Source organism: Periophthalmus magnuspinnatus, chromosome 6, assembly GCF_009829125.3.
Source record: "Periophthalmus magnuspinnatus isolate fPerMag1 chromosome 6, fPerMag1.2.pri, whole genome shotgun sequence".
Lineage (NCBI taxonomy): Eukaryota > Metazoa > Chordata > Actinopteri > Gobiiformes > Gobiidae > Periophthalmus > Periophthalmus magnuspinnatus.
In genome coordinates, this window is record NC_047131.1 from 22,756,338 (window position 1) to 22,771,865 (window position 15,528).

The 15,528-nt window shown below is 39.2% G+C and overlaps 3 protein-coding genes across 3 annotated transcripts; 1 reads left to right on the forward strand and 2 right to left on the reverse strand.

The window, feature by feature from the left end:
- Nucleotides 1-1,761: 1,761 nt before the first annotated feature.
- On the reverse strand, nucleotides 1,762-10,643 carry gan (gigaxonin). The gene is made up of 13 exons (XM_033967924.2): nucleotides 10,378-10,643; nucleotides 9,704-9,901; nucleotides 9,457-9,571; nucleotides 8,760-9,110; nucleotides 8,616-8,684; nucleotides 8,388-8,539; nucleotides 8,097-8,218; nucleotides 7,906-8,018; nucleotides 6,123-6,272; nucleotides 5,412-5,548; nucleotides 4,749-4,883; nucleotides 4,194-4,303; nucleotides 1,762-4,111 (listed from the first exon to the last, which is right to left on the reverse strand). Exons 2-13 carry the CDS (start codon nucleotides 9,871-9,873, stop codon nucleotides 3,939-3,941), a joined length of 1,797 nt encoding a protein of 598 aa, XP_033823815.1. The 5' UTR covers nucleotides 9,874-9,901; nucleotides 10,378-10,643; the 3' UTR covers nucleotides 1,762-3,938.
- Nucleotides 10,644-10,894: 251 nt separating this feature from the next.
- Nucleotides 10,895-13,736, forward strand: acd (ACD shelterin complex subunit and telomerase recruitment factor). The gene is made up of 2 exons (XM_033967550.2): nucleotides 10,895-12,004; nucleotides 12,731-13,736. Exons 1-2 carry the CDS (start codon nucleotides 10,940-10,942, stop codon nucleotides 13,295-13,297), a joined length of 1,632 nt encoding a protein of 543 aa, XP_033823441.1. The 5' UTR covers nucleotides 10,895-10,939; the 3' UTR covers nucleotides 13,298-13,736.
- An 84-nt stretch (nucleotides 13,737-13,820) lies between these two features.
- foxl1 (forkhead box L1) lies at nucleotides 13,821-15,237 on the reverse strand. Its single transcript, XM_033967926.2, has one exon. The coding sequence runs from the start codon at nucleotides 15,002-15,004 to the stop codon at nucleotides 14,282-14,284; it is 723 nt and encodes a 240-aa protein (XP_033823817.1). The 5' UTR covers nucleotides 15,005-15,237; the 3' UTR covers nucleotides 13,821-14,281.
- Nucleotides 15,238-15,528: the final 291 nt, after the last annotated feature.

Genomic DNA, 15,528 nt, shown 5'->3' on the forward strand with positions numbered 1-15,528 from the left:
CTTTTGGGTGGAAGTTCACAACCTGCTTGTCTCCATGAATATGTTTTTTTTTGTTTTTTGTTTGTTTTTTTGTTACAGTTTTTTATTAATAAAGCATACGTAGAAAATATAGAAAATATGCATTGTTATCATGAGTGAGGTGGCCTTTCCACTCCACATCTGTGACCTGTAACTTCACTTGGTGGTGTTACCATGGAGATAGACAGTTATGATGCCATAATGTGGAATATAATACAAAGCAATAATATTTACATACTGCACCTTTAAGTGTTAGGCAGCACATGTTTTTGGTCATACTATGATGACAGGAGAAAGGCCCTCTGCTGAGATGGTCACAGCTGGAGCCTCTATAAACATGCAGGACATAGAGAGCAGGTGTGCTCACCTAAACGTGCACTATTCACCGGTTCTAACGTGACGTGATGCATGTAGTTCCTTTAAGTCTGCTCACATGTCCAGTCTACAGACCACAGCTGACCACAGTCACATGACTCTATTATCAGGAGAGCTGTGCTTTGGTCAAAAAGCTATAAACATGCACTAAAATACAGTCTCAACAATTTACAAGAACTTTGAAACAATATTCCAATTATCAAATCCAAGCCAAGATGATCAAGATTATATCCCATCAGGTACACATCATTTATGTCCATTCCAAAGCCTTATTACCAATCTCAGTTCAGCCTTAGATGGATTTTCTAAAATTAGTCAAATGTATAATTTGTTGATTTTTTCATTTTCACCAATTTTATAAAAACTAAAGTACCACATCATGAGCAGAGTACATATGTTGAACTGTCTGTATGTCCAACTTGTGGTGGGTCTGAGCTCACACTGGTCATAGGACACAGATTAGCCCCTGCAGTTGTCACGGGAGCAGGTCACTGTGACTGTATCAGCGCTGCTGTCTAGGCCCATTTTACAGGCCTGCAGGCGACTGCATGTTTAGACAAGTATGGAAAACATCAGGCGTCATCCCCACTCTGTCACACATGCAAGAAGCTTCAGTGTAATACAATCAGTGCTGGGAAGTACCTGAATACATGTACTGAAAATATGTATTCAGAATACTCATTTTGATTAACTGTATTCCAGTACAGTTACTCTTTCACTTGCCTAAAATCTAAGGCATACACTGGTGTACTTGATCACACTATTCTGGGTACAAACTGCACCAAATTAATGAGAAAAATAGAAACTTCTCCAATTAGTCTTAGGAAATGCATTTACACAGTAATTTAAATGCAACTATAAGTAAAAGTATTCCAAATATTCAGAATACAGTACTTTGATTTGACCATGTAGATGTTAGAAAACACATTTTAATGCAGGTATTCAGTATTCTGTAACTAAATACATTTTCAAAGTATTATTTCCATCACTGAATACAATGGAAAATGAAACCACCTAAGGGAATAACTCAACTTGTTCATCAATGATGGATTATGATGCAATGATGATTTTGTCTCTTTCATTTCTTTTGCTTTTATGTTTTGCATTTTCTAATATAATCTCTAAAAGACAACATAAACCAGTGTTTGTCAAACTGTGGTACAGGGGCTGATTTCAGTTTCTTTGGAGGCACAGGAATTGTATTACCTGGTGTAAACAGTCTCCGCGATAAACTAGAGATGATACATCACATAAGCAGCAATTACCCAGGCATTCATTAGTCTATTGTACAGTCTGATTATACAAACTACTTTCATTCTATATAAGCCATTAAAAACAACCCAAACAGTGGCATTGCAGAATAACCAGTCTGTTTATCCCAATAAGTGCTTTATTGTCTCTGACGTGAATGGATGACACATGGATGACGTTTACAAAGAGTTGCTCAAGCATGAGTTACAAAAAGTAGAAAACCATTGCACTCCCATCTTTCACAACTCACCAGTGCTTCACACAAGAACTTTTCAAACTCAAACAGATGACAATTCCCTTTAGTCTTGATCTGAACAATGCACACACTGGGAGACAACTGAGTAAGATGGTAAATGTAAGACAGTGCCCATATAAGAAGCTGTCGCTAAACCACTATATTTAAACACAACTGTATATTTTTGTATTACACTCCAAGTAGCATTTGATGTGGTTGAAAAAAAAAACCCTGATAAAGCAGTGACAAAAAAGTACATTCTCTGGTACAGTAACTCCTTTATCATTGAAATACACAGTAAAGTAAATTATTTTACTATGAAGATAAGATGAATATTCCTGATCCAGCAATTCCTAGTTTTATCAGTGCATTCTTTTCTGAGATACAAGATGTTTAGTTTAATATTTTGTGTACAAATGAAATAATGGACATTAGCCCATGAGTGAATATGGGTTTTTCTGAAGAAAAAACAAACACACACATATACACGCTGGGTTTCTATGCTTTTTGAGAATATTACATTGACCTATATTAATTTCCTGAAGACTGATCACAACCATAGTCACCAACCCATATCTAAACTTTTGAGGAGGCTGTTGATCTAGTCTTGAAGGACCTATATCATGGGGAGATGATTTTTAGTTCCCGTAAGGCAGACAGTCCCCATGATTTGAGTGTGCACACAGATTTTAGTACCCACATTGTTATAAATACCTAATTTCAGGGTATTTGGGGTTGCACTCTAGTCTTTTTACATCAACATTCGAGTCCTATTTGTGTTGTCAAATAAGACTCCAATGTTACAATTCAATGAAACTGTCCATTAAAACAGTGCAACTTTCAGGGAATGATGGAGTGTGCACCTGACGACAGACAGCAGCAGCTGCATGCTGGTGGAACAAATGGGGGTCAATGGCTGCCAAAAGTGTCCTGACTGGAAAGCAAGGTCAGAGGTCACAGGGAGCCAAACACATCGAGCCACTCAGAAGTGACACTGGAGAGTGACAGACATGATGTCTATTTCTGCACTCAGACAGCCCAATCCCTGATAAAAGTGATTATCAGGTAAAGTGCATGGGCTCTAAAGTCCACCCATCACACAGTGCATGGGAAAGGGCAGACTGAAGAGATGCTACGCAGTAGAAATAACACCATTTTCAGCTTGTTTTACTATTGTTTAAGAGGCTGCTTTTCCTTTGTATCAATTCCTATATTGAATTACTGTATGTAAATATGAATATTTAGAGATAAAAGAGGGAAGGTATTTCAGATTGAAAAGTTTTGCTTTGTTTGTTGTTATTGCTTTTTTAGTTTGAACATCTAGCAAGGTTTCAATGTTGCATAAGTAATAGCTGGAGGCACATTGAGAGATGGTTAGTTTACATTTTACATGATTGTGAAGTTTGCATATCTAACTCTAACAAACAGTTGTCGGAGAGGAAATGCATTTTAAAAGAAGACATCGACACCTTACAGATAGTAGTGTTGATTACTTAATCTGCACTTCCCTATTAGTAACTCCCCTCATGTAGTATAAAATGCTTATAGAAGAAATAAAAAATAATCGTGCTAGTGTACTGTGATGCAACTCTAGAAGGTTTAAAAATCCATTAAAAAGAACTAAAACAGTGCCTGCACTGCTGCTCAACACTGATACTATTAGGCTTTACTGTGAAAATAAATACTTTTTTTTTTTTAAACTGGTCTACCTTGTCTAGTGAGATACATTGTAGATTACAGTAGGCTAGTAATACAACAGTAGTTCATTCTGGTCTTACAAGTAAAAAACAAAACAAAACCCAGAAACCAAACAGTTAGCAGTCACATAAAGGGTGTGCAAAAGAAAAAATTCTCATAGCGCAAACCCTCTGCATTACAACTATTTACACTTTGTTATTTAGGCTTCTTTCCATCACCAATCAAATGAGAATAATGTAATCATATCATGATTCTAGCACATATTAAAATAAACAAAAAAAAGATTAAAATGTTCTTTGGCCTGTTCCAAACCAGACTGTACCAGTGTGTATATAAAGAAGCAGCCCATGTGCCCTCAAAGCTACACTCGGATGCGGAACATGCCCTGGTGCAGCTGCAGTCTGAACAGTTTACAGTTAGCGAAGCGCAGTGCAGTGCAGGTGGTTTTGGACAGATCAGAGGTCAACATGGGCTTGGTTCGGTGCCAGGTCCCAGTGCTTCGACGAAATTCACGAATGTAATCAAAACTAGTACCTATAAAAATATATATGCACTTTAGTTTTGTTAACCTAAGAAAGTTCAACTGGGATTCTGGTATATCATGTCTTGAACTCACCAGTGTCAAGATCTCCAACCACATAGATGTTTGGTCCAATAGGCACAGCCCCGTACACAAATGAGGAGCTGGTTGGAATACACAGACTCTGATCATCCAACAGCATCCATCTGAAAACACAACATTCCACTTTTATGAAAATAACTAAAGGGTATACCTAAGTGAACCATAACACCAATGAGCCAAAAACTGCTGAACTGACCCTTTAGTTAAGCTTACTTCTTAATGGTTGCTGATGCTTATAATACTGGTTGTTCTGCACACAGTTATGAGTATATATGTTTTTTTGCCATGGATTGTAAAAGTGTGGTTCTCAATTTTTTGTCCTTGTATGTCCTTGACACCTCCATGTTTGTTTTGGTTTGCTGTCCTGTGATTGGTCCAATCGCTCCACCCCACTGGTTGATGCCATTTCAAATGCAACAGTGAAAGTAGCACAAGATGGATTCTCTGGACTTTTTGAAATTACAAATATTGCGAGCAATCACAATATTTGGCAGTTGGGAAGCACTGCTTAAAATAGATAGAAGATCATTTGAAAAAGTGAAGAAGCACCTCCTCAGCTCATCATGGTAAAACTCAGACTTGCAGGTCATCATCTGTCTCTGCTCTGGATTCTCGTTCTCTTGGCTCCGGACTCCTCCAAACACATACAACTCCTGTCCAATGCCACACGCCACAGACCCAAATCTGCCAGCACAAAAAGCCTTCAATGTCCTTACCCAAAAAGACATGCTTAAATAAAATACAATGTATGCTTAAACATTTTTATGAGGTTGAAAAACAAAACTTTATTGTCCATGACTAGTTGAAATGGCAAAACTCTAGGAAATAAGCCATTGTCATTTCCACTTAAAATAATGCAAAACAGAAAATAAATGTTATGATGTCACTGTAATTTCTTCAAAATCTAAAAATGTCTTTATGGGAATAGGGAACCAAAACCCTGCTGAGGACCAACAGCCCAAAAACATGAATTGGTGATTGTATATTTTGTATACTATAACTTTATACTCCTAGAATAAAAGGTATTTTTGAACACTGGTGCAACATTCCCATCATGATTGTCTTCCTGACTCTAACACCTGACTCAGTGTGACTAAAATGATGTGTGTGACAACTGAGGAAACAGAAACTGGACTACTTCCTATGGTGAAATAAACCATGCTTACAGAGGCTTGATGCAACAGTGTAAAGCCCAGAGCAAACTGAAAGTACCTCCTCTCCTTCAGGGGACACAGGCCAGTCCATTGCTGGGTCTTTGGGTCAAAGCACTCCACAGAGTCAAACAGTTTCCCATAGGAGCCCCCTCCCATGGCATAGATCTTTTTGTTCATCGCTGCATAACATCCGATCTAAAAGTCCACATACACAAGTATTCATCTTTCAATTAGCTCTTGTCAATATTTTACAATGCAGACAGGTTTGGACAAGAGTGTAGAAAAGCAAACACTCTTGGTCTATATTGAAGGTGTACAATGTAACTTTTTTCGGGTGGAGGGTCCGCCATCTTCTTGTATTCATGGACATAGGATTGCTTTGCCTGGAATATTCTGCAGTATGGCATTAAACTTTTCTCCATGAAGATGAGCAGAGGACTCCACCAGGCGGCCCCGCTCACAGTAAGAATGTAAAAAAGTTTTTGAAGTATAGTATAATAGTAATAGTATATTTTAACAATAAAATATACCCCCCACACAAAAAAAATATAATATGTAAATAATCTAAATATAAATAACAGTGCACCTCAGCTCTTTTCCCCCCCAACTCCTCCATTATAAAAACTGCTCTCATAAAACAAATTTTTCATTTATCACTATGTCATGCCATATTTTATTCATTTGTAACCTGCAGAAAATGTAATAAGCAAACAGTGGCAACCATTAATATACAGTAGTAAAATATTATACTAAAAGGGGAGGACAGTACCTTGCGGACCATGGTCATATCTGTCTGTGTTTTCCATGTGTTGAAGTGTGGGTCAAACACTTCCACAGAAACCAGCTCCATCACATCATTCTCTCCTCCCAGGATGTAAATCAACCCATCCAACTCCACTATACCAAAGTTCTGCCGGGCCTAAAACAAAAATATGCGAATTATTTCAAATTATTATTATTATTATTATTATTTATTTTTTCTTTAAATATTCCTTCCTTGATATAGAACATTTTTTATTAGGAAATTTTAAATCCATCAGCACAAGGAATTGTTTTGCCATTTCAGGTTTAAGAAAAACATTTTTTTACTTTAACTTTTATCATAAACAAATCATACCTTTAGGGATGCAGTGCAAAATGTGTGTTAAAGGGAAATAAGCACTGTACTCAATTCACTGCTGGTTACTCAGGAAGGAACAGCATTCACCAAAATCACACTAGTTGATTTATGAACCATGATAAAACAAACATTCTCTTCTTACAATGTGTTCATTTGCTTATTTTGTTTAGACTGTATCAGTTTTGTGATATTGCAAAAAAAAACCAAAAACAACAACCCACAAAACAACAAAAGACCGCCTGGAGCTCATACTCTCATTTCATCAGCTCAGTGTTAGCATCATGGCATTTCAGCAGCTTTACTGTCACCCAGTGGTAAGATGAAACAATGACAAGAACTGGGAAAATAAATTTTATATATATATATACCGGTATATATATATATATATATATATATATATATATACATACATACATACCGGTATATATATATATATATATATATATATATTTATTCAATCTAAATAAAAGGCCTGTGTCTCACAGCAAGAATTACTAAATATATTTATTTAATTCCAAGTTAAAGCTAGTTCTTGTGTTGTATTTTTGTTGAGTACTTTGCATCATAAGGCTTCTAATGAGACAAATTCATCTTTTGTCTTTTGTGTCTTTCTGTGACATTTGTGCACATGTACACTGGCACAGAATCTGTTAAAAAAAATGTTGCTCTCTGTACAGGCTTGTTATAAATGATTAGTCAGTCAGTCAGTCAGCTGTTGCCATTTTAAATCATATTTAGGGTTTTTTATATAGTCTTGTCTAAGAAGTTCGGAGTTGGGTTATTCTAGATTTTTCTTTTGGTGGTAGTAAATATACATAAATATAGCCTAATAAAATCCTTGTTTCCAATTTACTTATTCTAAACAAACTTTTCTCTTCTCTTTCTAATCTAATCTTTTACATAATACTGATTGTACAGGGTGGACTAGACAGGATAAAATAAAATTTGCATTTTAGAGCTTCAAAGTTAGCATTCAGAATAGGTATTTACAATGATTTGAATAGTATTTTCTACAGCAAATACTTGAATATTTTAACTTTTAGTAGGAGATGAGCAATATTTCAAAAGATGTATGTGTACTTGTACTGCAAGATTTCAGCCAAAAAATAGTCTGAAACAAAGGCCCATTTCTATTGCACAAAAAAAAAAACTAACTTGAAAAACCTGCACCGTGACAATGGGCAGGCTTGTCTCTCCACAAACCAGGCTCTAACTTGGCCTGCTGGCTAGAACACCGACTGCTTGTCTCCATGGAGATGTTCTTGTTTAGCCTAGAATATTCCACAATTTGGCATAAAACTTCTCCATAAAAAAATAGTCCAATGATTGCCCTTAACTTTTGTATCTCGATGAAGTCATGCAGGTGGCGTGTCAATCAAAAATCTTTAACCTTAAAACAAGTAAACCCTAAGGTAGTCAGATTAAATAATACCTGCAGCATTGGTGGTACAGGGCTCCAGCTGTTGGTATCGGGATCATATTTCTCTGCAGTGTCCAGTATTTTGTTATGTTCATCTGTCCCCCCCATCACAAACAGAAACCCTTCTGAAAACAAACATAAAAAATAATCCCATATTTGAGAAATATGTGTTTTTATTAATGCCATAACCCTGGGGTACTGACCAGCAGACACCATCCCATGTCCCAGTCGGGGAGAGTTCATGGGCTGCAGCTCTATCCAGGCCTGTCTGTTCGTGTCGTAGAGAGGGCACATGCAGCGGGTCACAGCGGTCGGCTTCCGAGTTCTAAACAAACAAATATGGAATTTGCTTTGTAGCTTATGCCAGCAATGGCATGTGGCAATGTGCAAGTTGTAAAGTGGGCTTTGGTGTATTTTCAAAATAAATCTAACAATGTCAATTTCACATTGCATCTTCTATGATGCATGTACAATAACAGACAATAGTTACTTACTTGCGATCTTCTCCTCCAGCAATAACAATGCACTCAGAATAGCCTCGAGGTTTAAATGATGCCAACAACGCCTCTCCCTGCAGCTGCCCAGCCCCTATTACAGACTGACAGTAGTCTCGAACCACTTCTCTCATCAGGGGCTCACCCAGTGCCTGGAGAGACAGTGCACCAAACACATATGCTTGTGTGTTTAACACAACATTGTACTGTACAGTCATACAATAATACCTGCTCTCTGAGATAACTCAGGTCTAGGCCCTGTGTCCACACAGTAGACATCACCTCTCTCATGTGCACCTGCATTACACATATGGATCTTTGAACTCTATTAATCGAACACAGAAAATACATGTAGAGTATTAAATGACGCACCCTGCGATCCTCCGGGTCATGAGCAAACCACCGCACAGCTGCTTCCAGCACATATTTCTCATTGCCTACATTCAGTTTCTCCATAGAGAAGATTTCACAGAGCCGGTCATGAGGCAGCTCCCTGAACTCCTCTGTAAGAGCCACGTCTCTGAAGTGTGTCTGTAGGAACTCAGTAGCAGCATAGTGGACATGGTAGAGACAGTAATGAAGAGAGAAGAGACGGATACCAATGCAGTTCTCAGCAGTGATGCAGCTCTCCAAAAACTGGCAACATAATAACTTGAGGTCAGTCATGAGCAGCAGATCTGAAGCCTGCACCATATCCTGGACCATCTCCTCACTCAGCGTGATCTGGGGAACAAGTAAATATAACATTAAATCTGGGTTTGCTCACAAAAAATGGGCAAAACTACAGGAAATGTGTTATAAATTACCAAATCAAATGGTCACTCATTCTAAACCCAGTAACAACTAAAACATATTTACTGTTGCTTTTATTTCACAACATGTGCAACACTAAACTATATCATATTTTATTTCTTGTCCGTAAAAACGGAAATAGTCTTCTTAGACTATTTCAGTACTACTCAGTACTACTTTCTGTAATGGTATTGCATACTTGCTCCCAAACATAAGAGAGTAATTGCGTACAATACATATTTCAGGACACTGAACAAAAGACATGCTCTGCTCTTACTTCACCACTGAAAATGTAGTCCAGGATCTGTTTCATGGTTTCCATGGAGACTCCCTGCAGTTCAATTCTGTATGTAGAGCCATCTTCCTTTGGAGGATTGTAGTTTAACTTGGTCCTAGCAAGTAGAGCAAAACACAAGCATGATAGCCAATGACAGTAAGAGACACACCCATGTTGCACCTACACCATAAATACCGTCAAACCATGCAGATATTTAGTAGTTCAGAAACATAGTGAAAGCTCAAACCTTATATAAGGGCTTGCAGCAGCCAGAATATTCTTCTGAACGGGAAGTTCCTCTCCGTCCACCACCAGCAGGGCATCATGGAAGCTCTGCTCTTGCCAGAAGGATCGCAGCGCCTGGAGGAGTTTCTGGGAATGCTGTGGATCAGACACTTTTGAACCCGAGTCGGGCATGTCTGGTACTGTGGCTTGGTTTAAAAATCTGCATATGTCAGAAGAACGTGAAATCATTACAAAAATTACAATGTCATATTGACTTTTGAGTTTAATGAAACATTTATGCCATCCAATAACCTCGCTACACTCAATTCATGGAGAGTGTATAAACACTATGAATTTCTGGGTATAATCCCTGCTATGAATCTTGAACAATACAAAGTCTATGCAGACCTTGCAAAGAAAAGTGCTGTTCACTGATCAAGAGGACAACAGAACAAAAGACTCGGGACAAGAGCACATCATTTTTCTAACCTAGCCATTTTTGCTGTCTTTACAACTTTAGCCAGCATATTTTGTGATCGAGCAGAGTGAGCTAACACGTAAAAACAAGTAGGCTAATACTACAAGTCACATTCCCAATTGGCTAAAACTACAGCAGAACCTCAATACAGAACAGCAATGTTTTAATTTAATGTCTTTTAGCACTCTAAATATGGTGTTCATAAAATACAGCCTTACCGTATTACAATGCGTATTTTGGTTCAACCTGAAGCTGTGCTAGCATGACTTGTATCACTCCGGGCGAGAATGTTGGAAGAGGGCGTTAAGTGAAGAAGACAGGTAACGTTAATGTGATGTATGGATTCATGGTTTACGGGATTGTAAAATATGTCAGATAGAAAAGGGAGACATAAACCATACGAATAACGTTTGAGTGCAGTGTGCTTATAATGGCAAAATAGAAACCAGAAACATCGCATTAGGTGGAATATTCGTTATTTTCCAACATTTGGTGGAAAACAGAACAGGAAGTTATCTATTGATAGCGGAACCAAAATAGTAACTTTCAAAATAAAATAACTTTGAAGGAAAAGACAGCTTTTCCATTCAGCTTAGCTATGGATAAATACGGGGGCGACGTATTGAAACGTTAAAACTTAATAAAAATTGTCATTAAGGTTAACAACAGCGTGCCTCTTTTGTCATTGTTGCGTTCTTTAGTGGAACTACGGCCAAGCGAAACAATTTCCGGCGGAACAAAACAGGAACGGACCATTTGAAAAGCAAAACAAAAATCGAGATGCTAGCTCGGTGCAGGCTAAATCCATGGATAGAGAACTTGATCGGGAGCTTTGGCAGAGATGAAGGCAAAAGCATTGGACCACTCAAGGCACATGTTATTGGGGTCGGTTACATGTCGCAATCGCAAGCGCTGGGCTCAGAGGATCCCACCGGGTTACTCTTTCTGTCTGATGAGCAAGTGCAGATTCCAGCCGTTCTCACTGCGTCAGCCTGGGAAAACCTCCAGGACCATGAAGACCGGGAGTGTTTCAGCAGTTTGCTCAACACCACAGTGGGCATCCAGGATTATAAGCTGCAATTTCATAGGTCCGAGGAGCAGACCCGGAGCCGTTTTTATCTGTTAGTGGGAAAGCTGGTTACAACGGCAGTGGGGGTCAGGGACAACACTCCCTGCTGCACTAGTCTACCCTCCGTCCGGAGTATGATTTGTCAGACATGGCGTGCTATGTTGGGGCAAGAGGATTCCGAAAAGGGCGAGAGCATGTTGAACCTTACAGAACTACTTGGGGAATGGCAGCAGGATTGTCTGCAGGCTGAGCTGGAACACGTCAGAGAAATATTCAGCTCTGAGAAACCACAACCCTCCACTTCGTCAATAAATTCCACTCCCTTGCCTGATACATGCACTGCCACTAGCTGGGACATTGATACTGTCAGATACAAGGGGATCAAGAGCTTTACTGTCTCAGTAAAACAGCTCATTATCCCAGACAATGTGGGACAGCAACATCTAGAACCAAAAACTGTCTCAGAGAATGTGAAGACCTCACAGTCAAAGTCCACAAATTTACAATCAACTTTACCTAAAACTGGACAGCAGAGTACAACTGATGATGTGTCTAATTCCATTGCGTTTGCACCTGTAGTACTGAATACTGCTAACATGAGTCCCATGTCCAACCCTTGGGACATATGTCCTCCTCCCAGCAACACTTCTTCGACCAAGTCCACCCCTGAATTCACACCAGTTCCTTACAGCTCCATCTTCAATGAGTCCACCAGTAACCTCCCCCATTTGGACCCCAGCAGACAGATTTCAACCCACTCAAAAGGGTCCCAGAAAGTAAGTAAATCTATCCAACTTGTAGTCACTCTTCTACTTCTTGCAGAAATATGAGAGATACTGAACACATAAGTTATGGTTTGTTGTAACTTATGACTGTGGAAGTCAACAAAACGGGTATCAGGTATCTACTTTTTTATTCAAGATTCTAGCAATACAAGAATAATGTTGCAACAATTATTAATCAGAATAATCATGACTAATACACCTAAAATAGTAAACAAATAATTGTTGCATATTTTAGTAATCATTAATTGTTATGTGAACTATACAGACTCACTACACATTGCAAAATAAAATGTTTTATAACTAAGGCAGCAGCATTGCTAAATCAAAATGGCAAAAAAGAATGAACAATGTGTGATTTTTCAGCAATAATATATTTATTTACCTTTATCTAAAATGCATTTAAAAATAGCATAATAGAAGTAATAATCAGCTATCAATAATAATATCAAAACTATAAAATAATTGTTTCTTGCAGCTCTACTGATTAAAAGTCTCGTGTTATCACTACTGTCTGTCACATTGCCCCAGAAAATATCATCCATTGCACTGCAAGATTAAATCCTCACTTTTTATGTATATGTCATACATTTTGTGCAGAAAGACTATTTGTGGTCTTGAATGATTTGGCTATTCTTTTATTGTCCAATAATAATTATAAAATCGTTGTATTTTATTGTTTAAATGTACAGTCTTGCTCCTTTGTCCCTTTGATTCTAGCTTACAGCAGAGCCCAGTTTGTTTCCACCTTACCAGAGATCTGCCTCAGCGCTCCCCCTATCCATCTCCTCAAAAAAGTCTGCAAATGCACTGTCCAACATGTCTCAAGTTGCTGACCCCGACTTCTCCACAACAGAAGAAACATCAGATGGACAGTCTAGCAGAAAATGTAAAAGGTCTTTGAGGAAGAGAAGTGCTCCTCCCATAGATGTGACTGAGATTTTGGATGAGGAGGAGATCAACAGCAGCCCTCCGTCATGGCTGTTTGACTCCCAGATAGGGGCCACATCTGTGCAGAACACCTTTCAGCTGCAGAGTCCCTCTGTTGAGCAGCCCACTAATGTGCACCCCCGTGTCCACACAGATGGCAAACCATTTTCGTACACCTACCAGGTCAAAGATCAGGAACTGCAGCACTTCAGCTGTTTCACTGTGCAGCAGGATCTCCAGCAGTGGGCAGTGAGGTATCTGCTGAGGCCCAGACACACAGAGCACAACAGCACAGGGGTAGCCGCACCCAGGGATGAAAACAGTCACATTACATTATCTTGGAAATTGGCTGTCTAATTTTTTTAGATTGTTTGTTAAAAATATCATTATTTTATACATATATGTATGTTTATAACAAGGATGTACAGAAGGATGTAAAGTATTATGATTACCTATGTGTTATGGATAACATTATTAACAATTATATACATGTTATTCAAATACAAAAATATTTTCTTTTCAGCTAGAGTAATCAACACATGTGGTAAAATGTTTAAAATTGGATTTTATTTGTGATAACCACCACTGTTCTGTGTACCAAAATTACGTTGTTGCGTTGCTATGTGATGATGTTATTAAGATTCCCTTTGAAAATGCAGTTATGTAATTCTACAATTTACTTACATTTAAAAAAAATCATTGTTGACATTATGCTGAGTTTTAAGGTCAGATGAATAGCTTTAGACTGATGTTTGTTATTTTGTTAAAATGTACAGTGAAATTGAATAAACGTTTGTTGTTAAAATGATTGATGGTTAAAGCAAGTCAGTCTTATGAATTTTAATCATAAAACCTATTTTATTACATTCACTACTCAAATTATAAAAACTAACGCCTGAAAAATACATGGTAAACTGCAATAACAGTTTGTGATTAGACCACAAGGGGTCTCTAAAGACCTTCACACATAGTTGAAGTTGGCTTTGAAATAAAATGTTTGCCCACACTGGTCTTGTTAGACATGCAGTCTGTAATTATGCTATTTTCTGTCACTGCACAATTGCATTTTATATCTAACAAAATGTTCATTTAGTATAAGAATATATTTGAGTGGATAGTTGTCTATGGGCCATTTTTACATACACATTCTAACCGCTTAACATTATATCATTGCACTATATATTTAATTAAAAAACATAATTTTTATTTTTGAAATTCTATAAGAACAGCGAGACTAATTGCCAGACTCACATTTAAACTGGCCTATATTGTTTTGCTTCAACAATCTTAAACATCAATCAATCATTACACTGTTTCCCGTTGAGCACACACGGATCAGAGTCAGCGTCGCTGTGCGGATTCCTGAAAGGTCAGCGGCAGGTAAGAGCAGAGAGGGAATCCCACTTGGCACATGGACTGTCGGGACCCGAGGAATACCGTTGACCGGAGCGTGCACGCGTCTGCTTCCCCCGACACGCGGTTTCGCACAGGTGCATCTTTCTTGAGGATGCTCTCAATGCTGAAGCACTTGGACTTATCCGTACATGGGACGTCCCGATGCGTTGCCTGTGACCTGTCTGTGCGCGGCTCGTCGGGGGCCCTTTGCCCCTGAGCGGTGGGGCATTTGAGTCTATGCGCAGGTTTGTGCGCACCGTTCCTGGCTTTCCTTTTACGTCGACGGTAGTTGCCGTGCTCAAACATGTCTGTACAGGACGCGTCCAGGGTCCAGTAGCTCCCTTTGCCAGGCCGACCTTTCTCCCGCGGGACTTTGATGAAGCAGTCATTCAGGCTGAGGTTATGGCGGATGGAGTTTTGCCAGCCCTGTTTGTTGTCGTGGTAGAAAGGGAAACGCTCCATGATGAACTGGTAGATGCTGCTGAGCGTGGCGCGCTGTTGAGGCGCGCTCTTGATGGCCATGGCAATCAGAGCAATGTAGCTGAATGGGGGCTTCTGAGGGGGCTCTCGGTGCGCGGCCACGAGGCTGAGAGCGTCTCCCGTGCCATACAAGCACAGCAGCGGGGACCCTGGAAGCGCTAGCGCAGAGGGCCCGCGGAATAGCGCCATGGCTCTCCTCGCTCTGAGTGCGCGAAGGATCTTAATAATTGTTGTAAGCTTGTGTTGTTGACTTAACGCCGGGAAATAAATGGTCCATCATAAACAGCTGTGTTCTCAGCCCACCCACATCCATTACACTTTCATTCCGCTCCGTGGCCAATGAGCGCTGCTGTTTACAGAATTAGCTCTTGATAAGTCGCCCACCCAGCGAGAATCAAGCTGTGTTTATTTGGAAACATTTCCGGGCACCCAATACATAAACGCACTGATGTGCTGTTTGAAATCTCACGTCCAGCGCTTACGCTCTCTCGCAGCGCACACACCCATATGCACACATTCAAAACAAGCAAACACGCCGTGGTCCTCTCTGAGCTGGCGTGGCCTCCCTCAAATCAAAACAAAGTGTAGAAAAGGGAAAATGATACAAACTGGTTCTTTTGACTGCTGTCAGAACTTTATCTAGGCCCACAGGGAAGAAAAGGGAAAAAGGACAATCAAATAAGAATATGCAGCCATGCATGTGAAACTTTCTA